This window comes from Dendroctonus ponderosae, unplaced genomic scaffold (genome assembly GCF_020466585.1).
Source record: "Dendroctonus ponderosae isolate FM_Combo_2020 unplaced genomic scaffold, Dpon_F_20191213v2 Dpon_F_20191213_3, whole genome shotgun sequence".
In the NCBI taxonomy this organism is placed as follows: Eukaryota; Metazoa; Arthropoda; class Insecta; order Coleoptera; family Curculionidae; genus Dendroctonus; species Dendroctonus ponderosae.
This window is the reverse complement of record NW_026018508.1, coordinates 8,037,067-8,051,619: the sequence shown is the minus strand read 5'-3', so window position 1 is coordinate 8,051,619 and position 14,553 is coordinate 8,037,067. Positions and strand designations below refer to the sequence as shown.

The 14,553-nt window shown below is 32.4% G+C and overlaps 4 protein-coding genes across 9 annotated transcripts in view; 2 read left to right on the top strand and 2 right to left on the bottom strand.

Moving 5' to 3' along the window:
* Positions 1–2,890, top strand: part of LOC109539958 (stress response protein NST1) — a 33,814-nt gene extending 30,924 nt beyond the window's left edge. For all 6 annotated transcript variants that reach the window (XM_019908038.2, XM_019908041.2, XM_019908039.2 and 3 more), the window contains one exon: positions 43–2,890. In XM_019908038.2, coding sequence (XP_019763597.1) covers positions 43–132 — 90 coding nt within the window. In that variant the 3' untranslated portion in view covers positions 133–2,890. The remainder of the gene's footprint in view (positions 1–42) is intronic.
* Positions 2,891–3,187: 297 nt separating this feature from the next.
* LOC109539960 (DNA-directed RNA polymerase II subunit RPB7) lies at positions 3,188–7,626 on the bottom strand. Its single transcript, XM_019908045.2, has 6 exons — positions 7,457–7,626; positions 7,289–7,398; positions 7,075–7,234; positions 4,399–4,449; positions 3,823–3,960; positions 3,188–3,311 (listed from the first exon to the last, which is right to left on the bottom strand). The coding sequence occupies exons 1-6, from the start codon at positions 7,466–7,468 to the stop codon at positions 3,261–3,263; spliced, it is 522 nt and encodes a 173-aa protein (XP_019763604.1). The 5' UTR covers positions 7,469–7,626; the 3' UTR covers positions 3,188–3,260.
* Positions 7,627–7,659: 33 nt separating this feature from the next.
* LOC109539959 (ras-related protein Rab-18-B) lies at positions 7,660–9,164 on the top strand. The gene is made up of 4 exons (XM_019908044.2): positions 7,660–8,071; positions 8,127–8,268; positions 8,323–8,448; positions 8,510–9,164. Exons 1-4 carry the CDS (start codon positions 7,836–7,838, stop codon positions 8,618–8,620), a joined length of 615 nt encoding a protein of 204 aa, XP_019763603.1. The 5' UTR covers positions 7,660–7,835; the 3' UTR covers positions 8,621–9,164.
* Positions 9,165–10,958: 1,794 nt separating this feature from the next.
* Positions 10,959–12,124, bottom strand: LOC109539952 (RNA-binding protein 48). Its single transcript, XM_019908029.2, has 3 exons — positions 11,785–12,124; positions 11,511–11,728; positions 10,959–11,247 (listed from the first exon to the last, which is right to left on the bottom strand). Exons 1-3 carry the CDS (start codon positions 11,893–11,895, stop codon positions 11,127–11,129), a joined length of 450 nt encoding a protein of 149 aa, XP_019763588.2. The 5' UTR covers positions 11,896–12,124; the 3' UTR covers positions 10,959–11,126.
* Between the last annotated feature and the right edge of the window lie 2,429 nt (positions 12,125–14,553).

Below are 14,553 nucleotides of genomic sequence, written 5' to 3'. Positions count from 1 at the left end.
TATTTTACCGGAATCTGGCAAATTATTTGTTATTTCTTCTAGGAGAAACACGCCGAAGTTGTGCGTCAAAACAAGGCCGTATTGAGCGCCAAAGATGCCGACAAAGAAGGGGAAATGGTTTCTTCTGGTTAATGGGTTACATGTCTAAAGTAGTTATTTATGTCAACTTATACTCTGCTGCTTATGATCCAGTTGGCATACTTTTTGAGAAAATAATATCATTAGAGGAACTAGTTTCTAGTCCTCTCGATTTATTGCTCTTAGACTGAGGTTTTTGTGATTATTTTTTCATGTTCGATTATTATTACTGTTTTATTTTTTAGTTGTAACATTTTTAGTGGAGTCATTATTATTCAGTTATTTACAAATTTAAAAAATACAAGGTTTTCATAATGTGTGAGTTTTTTAAGAGTCCGTGATAATTTAAAATTTGAACAAATTATTAACTAATAAAAGTGAAAAGTAAATACTATTTCTACCTGAACGATTCAACTGAGCTTTGATTTTTATTGAATCGCAGGATCTTAGAAATATACTGTTTGAAATAGAGGTAAGCTAATACAATTATCTAAATAAGGAAATTAATTTTTGAAAACGTTACATGACCAGCTAGCTTAGCGAACTAGATATGGATAAGGAAAATAAAGCTTAATTTTTATTTTGCGCTGTTTTGTAGATAGATATTCCAAATTCTTCAAGTGTTGATAATTTTACACTGATATAAACGTCGTGGAATGGGAAGTAAATAAAATGGGGAAATATGAAATGTCTGCTAACAAAAACCTCAGCAGGCAATTCATATTTTTTTTTGTATTCTGTGAGTTAATGCCTGTAAAAGTAGGACAGATGCATCTGGGAAAAAGTGATAAAATTAGATAGGGTTTTACAACAAATTTGTAAGGAGGTTTATGTAGTTAGAGATTAGTATATTTTCACTTCATTATTTGTAAATACCGTAACGTAATCCGATATCCTCGCTGTATTGCCAATTTACCTAAGATTACACCGTTTCCACACTTACGCTATTCGAATCGATTCGAAAGTACGACAAATATATTTCTTTGAAGTTTATTGCGAGCACACCATTGGAATCGACCCGTTTCTAAAATTGACTGATTGGAAACAACGCTCACAGACTAGATGTTTAAACAATAGCATGATACATTAAAGACAGAATGATGAACTCAAAAAAATTATATACACGGCGGTAGACTTTCGATCCTGAAGCGTTGAACATTACATCGAACCTGCAAGAATGATAGGAAAAGTGCAGTATAACAACATGGATAATTGACACGATTTATTTCTGTTTCTATTAATAGCATCTTTATGGTCGATTTTAAACCACCCTTAAGGTATGGTAAGCCAATTCGAAACAATAACCGACTGCGTAAAATCAGTCCTTTTTGCTGATTAGTTTTCACGTATATAAAATGATTGTTCAATGTTTGTTTTATTAACTAAGGTGTAAGTTTGTGAAGTTTTAGAGGGTTTTTTCAGGCTGGGGTGTGTTATGACTTTCGATTAAAATGTATGAAAATTTCCTATTATAAAAAGGCTGACCAACCATATAAAGCAACATTCTGTTTGTTCTAAATTCTAAATCTTGAAAAAATAATAACGCGCCAGGATCTTAACAGGTTTTCAAACATTTTACGAAAACCATAAAGAAAACAGAGCGTTTAAAGTTTAAATGCACTTTTCTTATCGTTTTCACGGATACGATGCACTGCTCCAATTCGTCTCGACTGAGCCACCCTCATATCTTGCCATATAAAAAGTATTTTAAACGTCCTTCTTACAAGCCAGAATAAATGTTGCCATATTAAAGTAGCAAGTAAATTTTGTCACAAGTTATTGGTTCTTAACTCGCATATCACCCTGTACAAATGAACAATCGCTAACATCCATTCAAATTGTATAGTGCACTGAAATTTTATACATTTAGAAATAGGTTGCACTTGCAATAATCCACCCGGTTTTGTCGTCAGTCAAGTGTGTGTTTTAATATCTACAATAATACAGTATTAACATTCTTCGTAGTCGAAGCTAAAATAAACATACAAACTATTTTCGCATTTGATAGGTTGAATGGAAATGGAATATCAAGTTTTGAACAATACTAATTCTCAATATTTAGAGCTGCTTTTCTTGTTTTTAATCATTACTATATTATACTAACTAAGACGGATGCGACTGCTTTGCGATGGACAGCTTGGAGTGTTTGCTAAATGAACGTTAACTAGCTCAATATTAGTGTGTTGTGGTGTAAGAGATAAAATACATTATCGTATGAGTATTCGGGTCATCAAAATATTTTATGAGAATGAAATATCGCAACTAAATGTCGTTAAAACATCCAATTTGCTGTTGAACTCAGTGATGCATTTTCATAAATGTTCTGATCTTATTCAGCTATACATTTCGATTAGTTGAAACATGTAATATAAATGGGCTATAAATTATAGAAAATATGCTGGCTTCTGTGATGAGTTGTTCCATTATTGAAATATCGTATTGAATAAAATAAGCATTTATAGGTTGCATTTAAATCATATCATGTCCGCTTTAGCAGCATTTCAAACATATTAATACGTTGTTTTCCGATGACATTTTCTACTTGTAATATTGTTAGACGATATCGACAGTTGCACTTTTTGTTCGCTTCCACGACTTATTGTGGTATATTCTAGCATTTTGTTGTTGTAGGGTCCACCTTGATGCACTTATCTGCAAGTGTACTAGCCATTTGTTATCAACGTATTAATAACATACTGTTTCCCGATTTGTTTTAGTATGTAATATTTTTCTTTAACAACTGTTATTAATAATGCGTACCTTTAATTTTCCGTTTAATAATGCTTCGATAATAAATCCATATTTAAACCGATCTTATGTTTTATTTCGCAAGAGTTGAATGCATTAAAATAGTAAAAATGTCAGTATTTAATTTAACTTACTGTTAAAATGTGATGAGATGGAATGTGTGATGTTTTGGGCATTATCCGGCTGAGGCGTTGCTGTGTAATAAATCAAAAAATGCACGATGTATTTCTGAAGAAAATCTTTAGGAAACTTGCCTCTATTAGATTTTGATGTGCAAGTGCCAGTTTAAAAATTACCTGAATAATTTATACTGCATACTTAGAGCCCCTAAGTGTGCAAGATGTGTGAAATAAAAAAAATATAATGTTCACCTTCTGTTTTTATTATATAATATATATATATAGATTTACCTTAATTACGTACGATAAAGCAGATTAGTTGCTGATGAGCCCCAGGAAATCATCCATCAAAGTTCCAATTGCAAACTGAAAATAGTAACAAATAAGTAAAGTAAAAATTTCCCATGTGCCGTACAACCATCCTCTTCACGCGTCATTACCATGTGGGGTAAAGTCAATATTGAGAAAATATTGATTTTTGAGTTTTGCAAACTTCAAGAAATTAATTCATCAATATAGATAATTATCTTTAACATTTTAAGAAAAACAAAATTAATAATCATTGTTAATAGAGAAAATGTTTGTTATTCTTTTCAATGCAGCTTTTCAGATATTAGATATAATTAGAAATCGTACAGACGGTATTCAGATCCCCTTTCAAATAAAATACTAAAACCTTTGCAGTGCGCCACTGAGCACTTATTTATTAACATTAAAATTTCACGTTCCTTTTGGTAACTTTTCCGTTTTTTGCATCTTTTTCGTGGCTGTAACCGTTGTCGAGTATCTTCCAAGTCTAAATATTGTCTTCGACATTTTGAAAATAAATTTCTGAACTAAATTTACAATCTGCCATAGTAACTGTAGTAAAACTTACGATTCCACTGGCGTCTACTCGTGTACCCACAATCTTAAGTCTGATTTCTCCCTCCGCATGGATTACTATATCTTCCTCCTTAGTTTTATAACATTGCGGATTTACATTGGGACAGAATTCCATTTCCGCTGGGATGGACTGAAAAACCATAACGCATTACTTCCACAGAATGATTCTAAATTAGAGTTTTCTTTATAGCGGCTTAAAAAACCTTCTTACGAACAAACAAATATATATATATTTGTTCTGACATTAATTTTGACGGCATTGGAAGAAAAAGTAACACCATTTGATTGCAAAAGTAAATTTTTATGGCTTGAACTATTGTCAGCCTAATTTAGCTTAGTTACAAAGCACAAGCGCGCGCCATAAAAAGTAGGTACCCCTTTTGATAAAATAACAAACTTCACTGCGCTAATCTATTTCAATGTAATAGACTCGTGTATTTTACCGTTTAACCGAAAAATCAGTTTCGAAGTACATTTCTGAATCAATAGATCCCATGTAATGCATACATTTTTCTTGATTACCGATATTTAAACATCAAACCACAATTAACAAAGTATTTTTACTTACATGATGTGATATGAAACAGGATAAGGGGCCGATCTCTGCAAACATGCCCACCTGTAAAATAAAACGTATTTGTTTAAATAAGAAACCATGTTGAAATTACATAAATATATCCTTCATTGCCTCAAAAAAGCATTTAATAAAGCAACGATGTAGTTGCCATGCATCTCTAATATAAGCTAAATAAGTGGCGTTAAACAAATTAACATAATTTTATTTTTGATAAAAGGTTTTTAGTGAATTTTGTACAAAATGCGCCACAAAAGCTTACAAAAACTAGTACTACTCTCAAATCTATTTTATTTGTAAAATTTGTTTGTATTTTATTTTTACATTGTGCCGGTGTATTATATGGATGATACTGTGGGCGTAATTCAATTGGTATTGTTTATTAAAACTATATAGGTCACAAGTAAAATATCTTAAGTTTTACGCTGTTTCATCGCCAATTAATGTAGAACTGGAAAAAGTTCTGCATAAGTTACAAATGGAATTGATAGATGTATGTACAAAACAAATATAAATATTATAACTTTTATCAAAGTTTGCTGATTTTTTACAATTAGTCACCATGCAAAGAAAATCTTGCCACTTTTTGGAAGAACCTACTTATACACATTTAGGAATGTTTTCCGGGCTTTGAAGCCGTGGTCTATGGGAATTCCTTCCTGACGTTTCGTCCACAACTGCGGTGGACATTATCAAAGGCGATGAGGCAGTGGGCGATCTCCCGTGCTTTCCGACTAAGAGACTAATGAAGAAAAGAGGGACATGGTAAAAGTATTAGAGTTTTGCGAAGACAACTTGTGTGAGAGCGTATGCGTTTACGCGGCGCGATACCCAAATCGACACGTTCCAGATTATCGAACATTTGCACTGATTGAAGGTTTTTATCACTTGGTTTAGAAAGACTTTAATTTTTGATAAAAAATGTAATCGATGATCTGCGGCGGATAAACCATAATTTTATTTAATTAGTTACTTAAAATTAATTTCCTTCGGTGTTGCAGCGACAAAATTGAGACGTGAGTTAACAATCAATAGCCGAGAACTTAAAAAAAATAATTATTTATTACAAAAATGAGAATTGCGATTGTTAACATTTACATATTATGTTTAATGCAAATTGCAAATTCCAGAAGAAAAACAAATTACAACAGATGATCGATAAGCGCGCGATTTTCTTGGATGCATAGTTGGACCCTTCGACTGAAATTGAATTGGATTATTTTTAAAATTTCTGGATCATCCCGCATTATGTTCATCTCGTTTTGAATTCTACATAATATCGTTTGACGGAATTCCAAAGACGTGGCGTAAACTTAATTCTTTAAAGCTGCCCACCAAAAAAAATTCAATGGTGTTAAGTCGGGGGATCTGGGAGGCCATTTGACAGGAACATATCTCCCTCTTCTTCCTATCCACCTGTGTGGAAAAGTATTACTTAAATGGGCCGTTACAGCAGCCCTAAAATGCGGAGCACCATCATGTATAAACCACATCTGAGCACGAAGATCGAGAGGCAAGTCTTCCATTAGAACCAGAAGTGTTTTTCAATAAATTTAGATAATTTGCGCCATTCAAGCGGCTCGGCATAATAAGTATAAGGCCCAACGAGGATGTTACCGATCATCCAGGCCCAAATAATAATTCGAAATTCCGTCGAAAAGTGAATAGTATGCCTTGCATGAGGGTTTTCTTCTGCGAGATAGTGGAAATTATGGGAATTGACATCACTTCTGGCGAAACCGGCTTCACCAGTGACCAAAACTATTATATGTATAGAACAGTTTCCTAAATTCAAAGGACTAGTTAACTAAAACCGTCTGTGAAAAGCGAACTTGATATGATATAATATGATATGTTTCACATGATTCTTGAATTCTGCTAATCAAAATTAAAAAACTGTTACTTAGAAAGGTCGCTTCTCGAGAAATAATGTACTATTTTAAAGTCTAGACCTGTAGCTGGTTCATACACTTTAAAACGCGAAGTAATCTGGAGGTAAGAGACATTCTTTCGATAAATTAATTATGAAAAAATTGAAAACTGATCTGAGAGTGTCACTAAATCGCATCTTGAGTTAACATTAACAATAAATGTTGTTGGGAAATGAGTAAATAAGATCTATTTGTTTCTCCTGCCAACCACATAAGTTAGTCTAGGGGGCGATGTGACAATTAGTTTTTTATTTTAAGTTGTATTTGTTTCTAGTAACTAAGGTAATTGAAAAAAAACAAACAAGACGTGTGTAGAAATAACGTTCTGAGCATTATACATTTAATTTTGCCGACAATCGGGTTTTAATTCGTCAGATAGGAACGCGCACGAAGAAGAAAATAATAACCACCACCAATAATAACCAAAATAATAACCAAGTCCACTTAATCATTCATCGACAAATGTATTGACTTGTCGTTTATGAGAATTTTGCGATGTTTTGGGGACCTAGTTTCAAAAGTGTTTCTAGTTCCTAGTTCTTTCGCGAATCTTATGAACAATCCTGGAGTTTTTTCACTTAAACAACTTACTATCAAGCTTACTTTATTTAAAAAAATTGAAATTCTGCCAGACATAATTATGTCTGCCGGCCATAAGTGACTCCCGAACCTTACAGTACATATTGCACATATAAAAACGATTGCAAAAAGGCAATGGAAATAATATGTAATATCTAACCTTATTGACTTGTCGCACTACCGCATCCAGAACCTCTCCTTTAAACGGCCTAAATACTATGGCTTTATATTTTACTGGGTATACTACAAATCCTTGTCCAGGAAGTATAAGCCCAGCTCCTATATGATCAATAGTAGTAACGGCTATTACAAACCCATACCTAAAAGTGAATATCCTGTTTTATCAGATAATTAAAAATGATACAACAACTAACTTTCCAGTACAAGTTCCTTCAACTTCAGTATATAATTTGGTTTTCACTTTTTCGAGCAATTGAGGCCCGAAATATTGAGGGTGCAACAAAATTTCATGTTCTAGAGATATCTAAAGTAAAAATATATTAAAATGGATGGCTATGAAAAATGTGTTAATTTCTACATACATGGTAAAACATAGTAAAATATGTACAACTATTAAGCGTGAAGCTAACGGAGTCTAGCAGAGATGATTCTAAACAACAATTCGAAAATGGTGTTTGAGGTTAACTGCACCATTGTCTTCTTGGAATATAAAACTTATTTTCATCTTCATGCCGCCCCGGGTCCCTGTTTTGAACCAGAGATTTTTAGTGATAACTCAATGGATTTGCCCATTTGACACTTCAGCTTCAGACTTCATAAACATATGATTAATGTTTGTAAATTGAAAGTCCGTTCTTTGTTTTACTCTTAGGTTTTACTTAATTGTGTTGGAATTTCAGAAAATACGCACTTGCCTACGAAATAAAAAACGTCCGTTTTGCCTTTATAATAATCATCATAATGGATGACGATATTCTCACAACTCTAAAAATTTTAATAATCGGTGAAAGTGGAGTTGGTAAATCTAGCCTTTTACTACGATTTACAGAAGATAATTTTGATCCAGAGCAAACGTTAACGATAGGAGTTGATTTTAAAACAAAAAAGCTAAATGTAGAAGGAAACACTGTGAAACTGGCAATTTGGGATACAGCTGGTCAGGAACGATTTAGAACGTTAACACCATCGTACTACAGGTTGAACAGCGTTGTTAGATGGTGGTACCTTACCTTACATTCTATGATATTTCAGAGATGCACAAGGGGCTATTCTAGTATTTGATGTTGGTAGCCAAGCAACATTTGCAAAATTAGAAACATGGTTAAATGAACTTGAAACATACTCAACTAAAAATAACATCGTTAAAATGATAATTGGCAATAAGATCGATGTGGTAAGTTGCATTGTTCAATATATTTCCTAAATGCTAGAATATATAACATTCGAGGACCATCGGGAGGTTTCGAGAGAACAGGCCATGGCATTTGCAAGAAGACACCAAACGTTATACATAGAAGCTAGTGCCAAAACTAAACATGGAGTTCAAGCAGCGTTTGAGGAATTGGTTCACAAAGTATACTGCCGTTTATTAGTAACGATCTGCAATTTCGAGTAATGAATTTATATATTTTTAGATTATTCAAACACCAGGTTTATGGGAATCTTATGATGCCGGCAATATCCATGTTGGTACTAAAGATCATACAGCTCGAAGTGGATGTGCTGCCTATTGCAGCTTAGCATAAAGTTAAGGTATCAACATTAATGGTGCATTCGTGTGTTAATTTTATACTTCGTTAGATACAGTAAGTAAAAAACCTGAAATTATTTTACAGAAGTAAGTAATTGATTGTTATTCAATACATATATTTTCTCACACTTGCTGTAGTTCGAGTTACATAGCGACCACCAAATCATAAACATGTTAATTTTCTTATACAAGTTTTCTAGTCATTTTTGTTACATACAATAATTATACAAAAAAATGTCCGATCAGTTCTCAATTCAAACTTATTTTTACATTGTATACCTAGTCTTTAAAAATAACAGGGGTAATGTATGTATTGGCTATTGCTGAGGAAACATTTATAAACAAATCAAATGTATGATGAAGCTTAGTACATCTTCTGAGAGCCGGCTGTACTTTCAGAAATTCTAATTTCGCTTGAAAAAATATGAACTTAAAACCAGTAAAATGTAAATAGAAGCTAGTGAACATTATCTACAGTACTATTATCTAATTACTTTGTGTGTTATAATCCTTTTAAGTGATTAAATGTCTAATTTATTTTCTTGTAATATATTTTTCTGCCAACGTTAGCTCTCATCGTTCGTAACTAAAATAATACATTAAACAGTAACGCAAAATTTGCTTTTAGCTTACGAATCTTACGAATAACTTTTATTTTGTTCCATAATTCTGTTGTAAAGTTGTCATAGATTAGCGCGAATGTAACTGAACTTAAATTTTGTAAGCAAAAGCTACTTCAATTTTAAGTTTTTCTTATTCTAAGTGTTTAATTTAAAAAAGCCGCTAATAAATACTTAGATAAATTTAACTCCAAAGAAACTAGGACCATAATAATAACTGCAGTCATCCTCAATAACATTACAAGCTTATAAGGAAACATTTTTGTTTAATTTTCATTCGTCGTAATTTCGTTTTTTCCAACTTTTACTCATAATGGCGCTTAATACATTTGCCGACGCCAACGGGGTATAAGAATTTGTATCAAAAACTACTATCATTTGTTTGTCATTTCTAACTAATTTATTATATTATTATTACTAACTATTAGAATCCGCTCATAAAGATGTGTCTTTTACAAGTTACTGACTTGCAAAAATTACAAAAATTGAGGTCATTTGCTGGACTGTACTAATTAGAAATTGCAGTTTGCTCACGATGGTTTATTACGAATAAAGTAGACAGTAACAGTAATCAAGATCAATAAATCTAATTTTTAAAGAATGAAATATATTTAATTGAGTCGATTTATGACTTTATAGACAAATCGTTAAGATACTTATTGTTCCCAACTTTTTACGTTATTTCCTAAATCGTCTTCGTCGCGCAAGTGGATTTCATATCTTGATTAGTTATTATTTTCACCCTCAACTTTTTTTTAATGTTGAGACGCTTGATGAGCGCCCAGTGATTACATTTTTTATCACGTTTAAGCCTGGATCGATTACTGTTTTATTCGTCTATTACGAGACTGTTTCCACCAACGGAAATATTCGTAGTTTCTTTCTAATGAAAATTGAGGATAAGCAAATAGCGGCCATCTTCAGGTTAATATTCCTTTAAATTGATGTTTTATCGTCTGTAGTGTGGTACAAGATGATTGAAAATTTCAAGTTTAATTATCGAAAATAGCAGCTCCTACAGATACAATTACAACTGTGTTATTATCCAATTGTTTTAGACGCTCCCAATGGAAAATTGTAAATAATTTTCTATTTACAAAAATTATGTTTCAATAAAAAAAGCACAGCAGCAAATACAGGTTGATAAACACGTCAATTTTAGATTGGTTTTTACATAAATGTCCTTAAAATGTATAACATTAACGAACATTCTTCAAGTGTACCTTTCTTAGGGAGCCTAAGTACGTGAAATCTACATTATAGGATGCAGTAGTGTATTATTTTTTACAAGCAAATTGATTTTACTGAGAAAGTTGCTGCAACTGAATCAGAGCTCTATTAGCCAAGGAACTTTTGCTTTAACGTAAAACAGTGATATTCAATACAAACATTCATGCGCTGCAATTGAGGAATTTTATCGTGAAGTGACTGTAATGTTCTCATTGGAATTTCCGCTTTGCTTTTTATCTCTCGAACTTAATTTAAATAGTAAACTCAACACAGATCACAGAGTTCAGCCTAGCTGAAATTATTGTTAAGAAAAAGTACACATTTTTTATGTTGCGGTATAAATTGGGGCATCCGTTCTGCTCAACAATCGTTTACCGGATATGCTGAGAATAAGTTAGAACGTAAGTCTCACAAAGTGTAATATTTTATACTGAGTTATACATTAATGCTTTTTTTTTACCTGATTAAGTCAAACATGAGAAGAACAAAGTTTAGAATATCTATTATACATATACACATGTATGTATCTTTTATAAGAACATACAAACAGATTTATTTTTGCTTTGAACTGATGTAAATTGCAATTGTTTTCTTCTCCACAGGATCCAAATCACAAACAATAGAACGGACCATTCGTGTTCAAATGTAATTTTATCCATTTTTCAACCGTTTAATAACGTCCATTTTCCTTTGATCTAATTTCGATTTAGTTTCCAGCATACTCTCACATTCTGGCGCATAACAAACGTGTAGAACGCCTCCATAGAAAGACCTGTTGGAAAACCTATATTTCAGTTTCTTATACAGGTCAACATATAAAATATCTATGAAATTTTATAGTAAGTAATATGGTCCAAAATTGGTTACTTCAATATGTTCCACTTTACCACCATCTTTCCGGTTTTTTTATTTGAAACATTCATTCAAAATCCAGATTATACGATTTTCCACCAAGTTGTACGGTAACAAAATACACATTTAAAAACTTAATTAGGTGACTGTAAAACGCCTTTAATAAATAATGACTTTACTGACCTTTGATCCAATAGCCTTTTAGCCCTTCTTGCAGACTGAATGTTTGTAAAATGCACGTGGAAACATTCAGTGAAAACCTCGGTGTCGACCTCTTGAACAACAGCAGTCCTATCTAACTCTCCATATCTAGCGCAGAGATTCTTCAATTCTTTTCTCAAATTAATTTGGGGCACTCCATAAATGTACAAGTGCTGGGATTCATTATTAACCGTATAAGCCTGAAATTATTCAAGAATAAGTTCGGTTTCGAAAAAACAAATAAAATATTACTTACCTTAATTGCTGTGAATTTTCTTCCTTGCCTGTAGGCTGGTCTAGATGTGCAATATGCTTGTTGTTGATGATGTTTCAATATTTTCTTTTTCTGAATAGGATCTTTCGGCATTTTCTTAGAGTAGTAATCTAAATGTGCGAGTAATTTTTAAGCGCAAAAACACTAAACGCCGGCTTTAATTCTACCAAAGAGTATTTAGTCTTTGGCCCTACAAACACTCAAACTAAATAATTTATGCTGTGTGTTTATCAACAAACAAATCGATATCGAGCAGAGAGCAGAGATCACGATCACATACACAGAGGTAAACTCATAGATAAAGACTGATAAAAACTGTCATATCAAGCACAGATAGTGATGGGCGAGTCGGAACTGAATCCCGATCTTTGAAAAGACCCGACGGATCCGGATCTTCAAATTTTCCAAATATGGGTCTCGGATCTTTCATATGTCTAGAAATAAAGCAGCGTGCAACTGTAGTACAACTTAGTTAACATATTATTTCAAAACTTACAAAAACGAAAAGTCGAGTCCGAGGCAGGGTGACCAGGTGTGGCGATTTATCGCCAAATTGGCGATTTTTTGCTTATGTTGGCTCTAATGTTTTTGAATTGGCGACTGGCGATTTTTTGGCGATTTCTCGAGTTTGATTTCTATTAGCCTGATATAAAATAGCAGTATACTCTTAAAGATCTAAGCTCTTGTATCTGAAAGCTGAAGTTTAAATCAAACCTAAGCATATTAGAACCTTATACTTAAAGCCTTCGGGTAAGTAAAGCATATATGATTTTAGATAATCAAATATCACGTTATTTAAGACAAATTCTTTCAATTCCTCTTTAAGAATAAAGATGCATTACTATGCACATGATATATGCTGTTGGAATTTTAATTCTACTACTGATATGATTAAAGATTTTACATCAAACGTAATGATCAATAACGAAATACTGATAGTAACGTCAAAGCGATTGACTTCGTGTTAAAATGTTAGACCATTAGTATGTGAAAATTACTGGATTAAAAAAAAATTATTTGTCTCATTAATAAATTTTAGACACACAACATATCACAACATATATAATTTCAATTCAACTTGTTAGAACAACTAAAATTCTTGTAAAATTTAAACCGTTCCGCTTTGGTTTTATTGGTTTACACCGTTTGAATTTACTCGGCGCCAAAACCGGCGACTTTTAAGGCCCGGTTGCACAAAAGCAAGTTTAACGATGGTTCAACTGAACCCTCATCACTGGTGAACCGGAGTTCAATTTTCACGGGTTGTACTACGCCGATCTGAGCTCGGTTCAGTTGAACTCGACTGTTCAATTTTTTCCTAGGGTTGGCACTTTCCAATGTCGGTAAAATGTGGTATATTTGGTTTTCTTTGATGGGCAACTATGTCCAGCATATTTGAACTCAACCACATCCACATGGTCTGATACTGAATTGATATATATATATAAGCAAAAAAATATATTTTTCTTTGGTTCAGTAGATTCAGTGAAACCTTTCAATTATGGAAGCCATTACGAAACCCGCCCAGTCTACGAATTTTACGTCGAAAGAAGAAAATATTTTGCTGGCTTTAGTCAAAAAGCACATATCGAGTATACAAAAATGGTGTGCGTTACGGGACGCTCGACAGAAGTGATAACTTCATATATTTATAGAAGCCATAAAATATTGAACTTGTTTAACGCATCATGGCAATAATAATTTTATTTTCAATTTCTAATATTCTTGTTAGTCTAATGATTTGTAAATGGATCAGGAATAGGTAAAATTTAATGTAATTTCCTTTTCATTGTAAAATATCTTTTTTATTTGCAACATTTAACATTCTTTAACGAGCTGTTGTACATATCGCTCTTCTTGTTTTTGTGTAAACTCTTCTTCTTGAGTTTCTGTATTTTTCAGTCGTAATTTCTTATTTGCTTGGTTATAATCTTTGACGTTCAGTTGATGAAAGCTACTTTGAGTTGATCTATTACTGAATGCTCCTGTTTTAGCACGAAATCGTTTTTGGAGTTCAGAATTACTTAATACTTTTCGCATTATAGCATGTTTTTGTGACTGCTCTTGTGTATGTTGTTCATGAACGTCTGCTAGAACTTGTATCTGAACAGGACTAAAAAATCAATGAATTTTGGTGATTGGCAGACGTTCTATCTGTTTAAAATAGACGTTAAAACGTGGAAGAGCTATAGAGACAGGATACACTTGACACACTATATGTATACATAATGTAAGCCATCGCACGTATGTTCAAAAAAAAATTGTAACTGAACTAATCCAAGGCTAAAAAAGTTAAACTAAATTGAGAAGATTTAATCATAAAGGAATCAAAGGAAGGAAAAAGAATATGAAAGGAAAAAAAAATTGATGCGTGGTAAACACGATTAATCATTGAAAATAAGCCCTAATAAATTCGTTTTACATATTTTGCAACTATAAGCTGTAGAGAGATTCATATCGTCTTAAAATCAATAATGCGTTGCGTGATAGAAAATAAGAAGACGGAACCCATGTTTTCTGAAATAACCGAGGTAAACTCAAATATTTTTTCAATTAAATTCAAGACATATTTATTATATATTATTAGAAAACAGTAATGATGTTTATCATTTTATGTTAAATATGAAAGATTAGAAAATAGATATCTAAATGTTGATAATTTGTTGTTACAAAATAAAATAACAAATAATAGAACATATTATTGCATTAAAAGTTATTAGTAATAGTTGTGACACTTTATTTGCACTTAAT

Excerpts from the sequence above, each read along its gene's own strand:
- LOC109539960 (XM_019908045.2), bottom strand. Across the intron at positions 7,235-7,288 it reads GAAGGAACTTGTACTGGAAA|GTATGGGTTTGTAATAGCCG; the intron begins GTTAGTTGTTGT and ends ATTCACTTTTAG. Across the intron at positions 3,961-4,398 it reads CCTGTTTCATATCACATCAT|TCCATCCCAGCGGAAATGGA; the intron begins GTAAGTAAAAAT and ends ATGGTTTTTCAG.
- LOC109539952 (XM_019908029.2), bottom strand. The coding sequence starts at position 11,895 with ATGCCGAAAGATCCTATTCAGAAAAAGAAAATATTGAAACATCATCAA. Across the intron at positions 11,729-11,784 it reads GAAAATTCACAGCAATTAAG|GCTTATACGGTTAATAATGA; the intron begins GTAAGTAATATT and ends GAATAATTTCAG. Across the intron at positions 11,248-11,510 it reads AAAAGGCTATTGGATCAAAG|GTCTTTCTATGGAGGCGTTC; the intron begins GTCAGTAAAGTC and ends GTTTTCCAACAG.
- LOC109539959 (XM_019908044.2), top strand. The coding sequence starts at position 7,836 with ATGGATGACGATATTCTCACAACTCTAAAAATTTTAATAATCGGTGAA. Across the intron at positions 8,072-8,126 it reads TTAACACCATCGTACTACAG|AGATGCACAAGGGGCTATTC; the intron begins GTTGAACAGCGT and ends ATGATATTTCAG. Across the intron at positions 8,449-8,509 it reads TTGAGGAATTGGTTCACAAA|ATTATTCAAACACCAGGTTT; the intron begins GTATACTGCCGT and ends ATATATTTTTAG.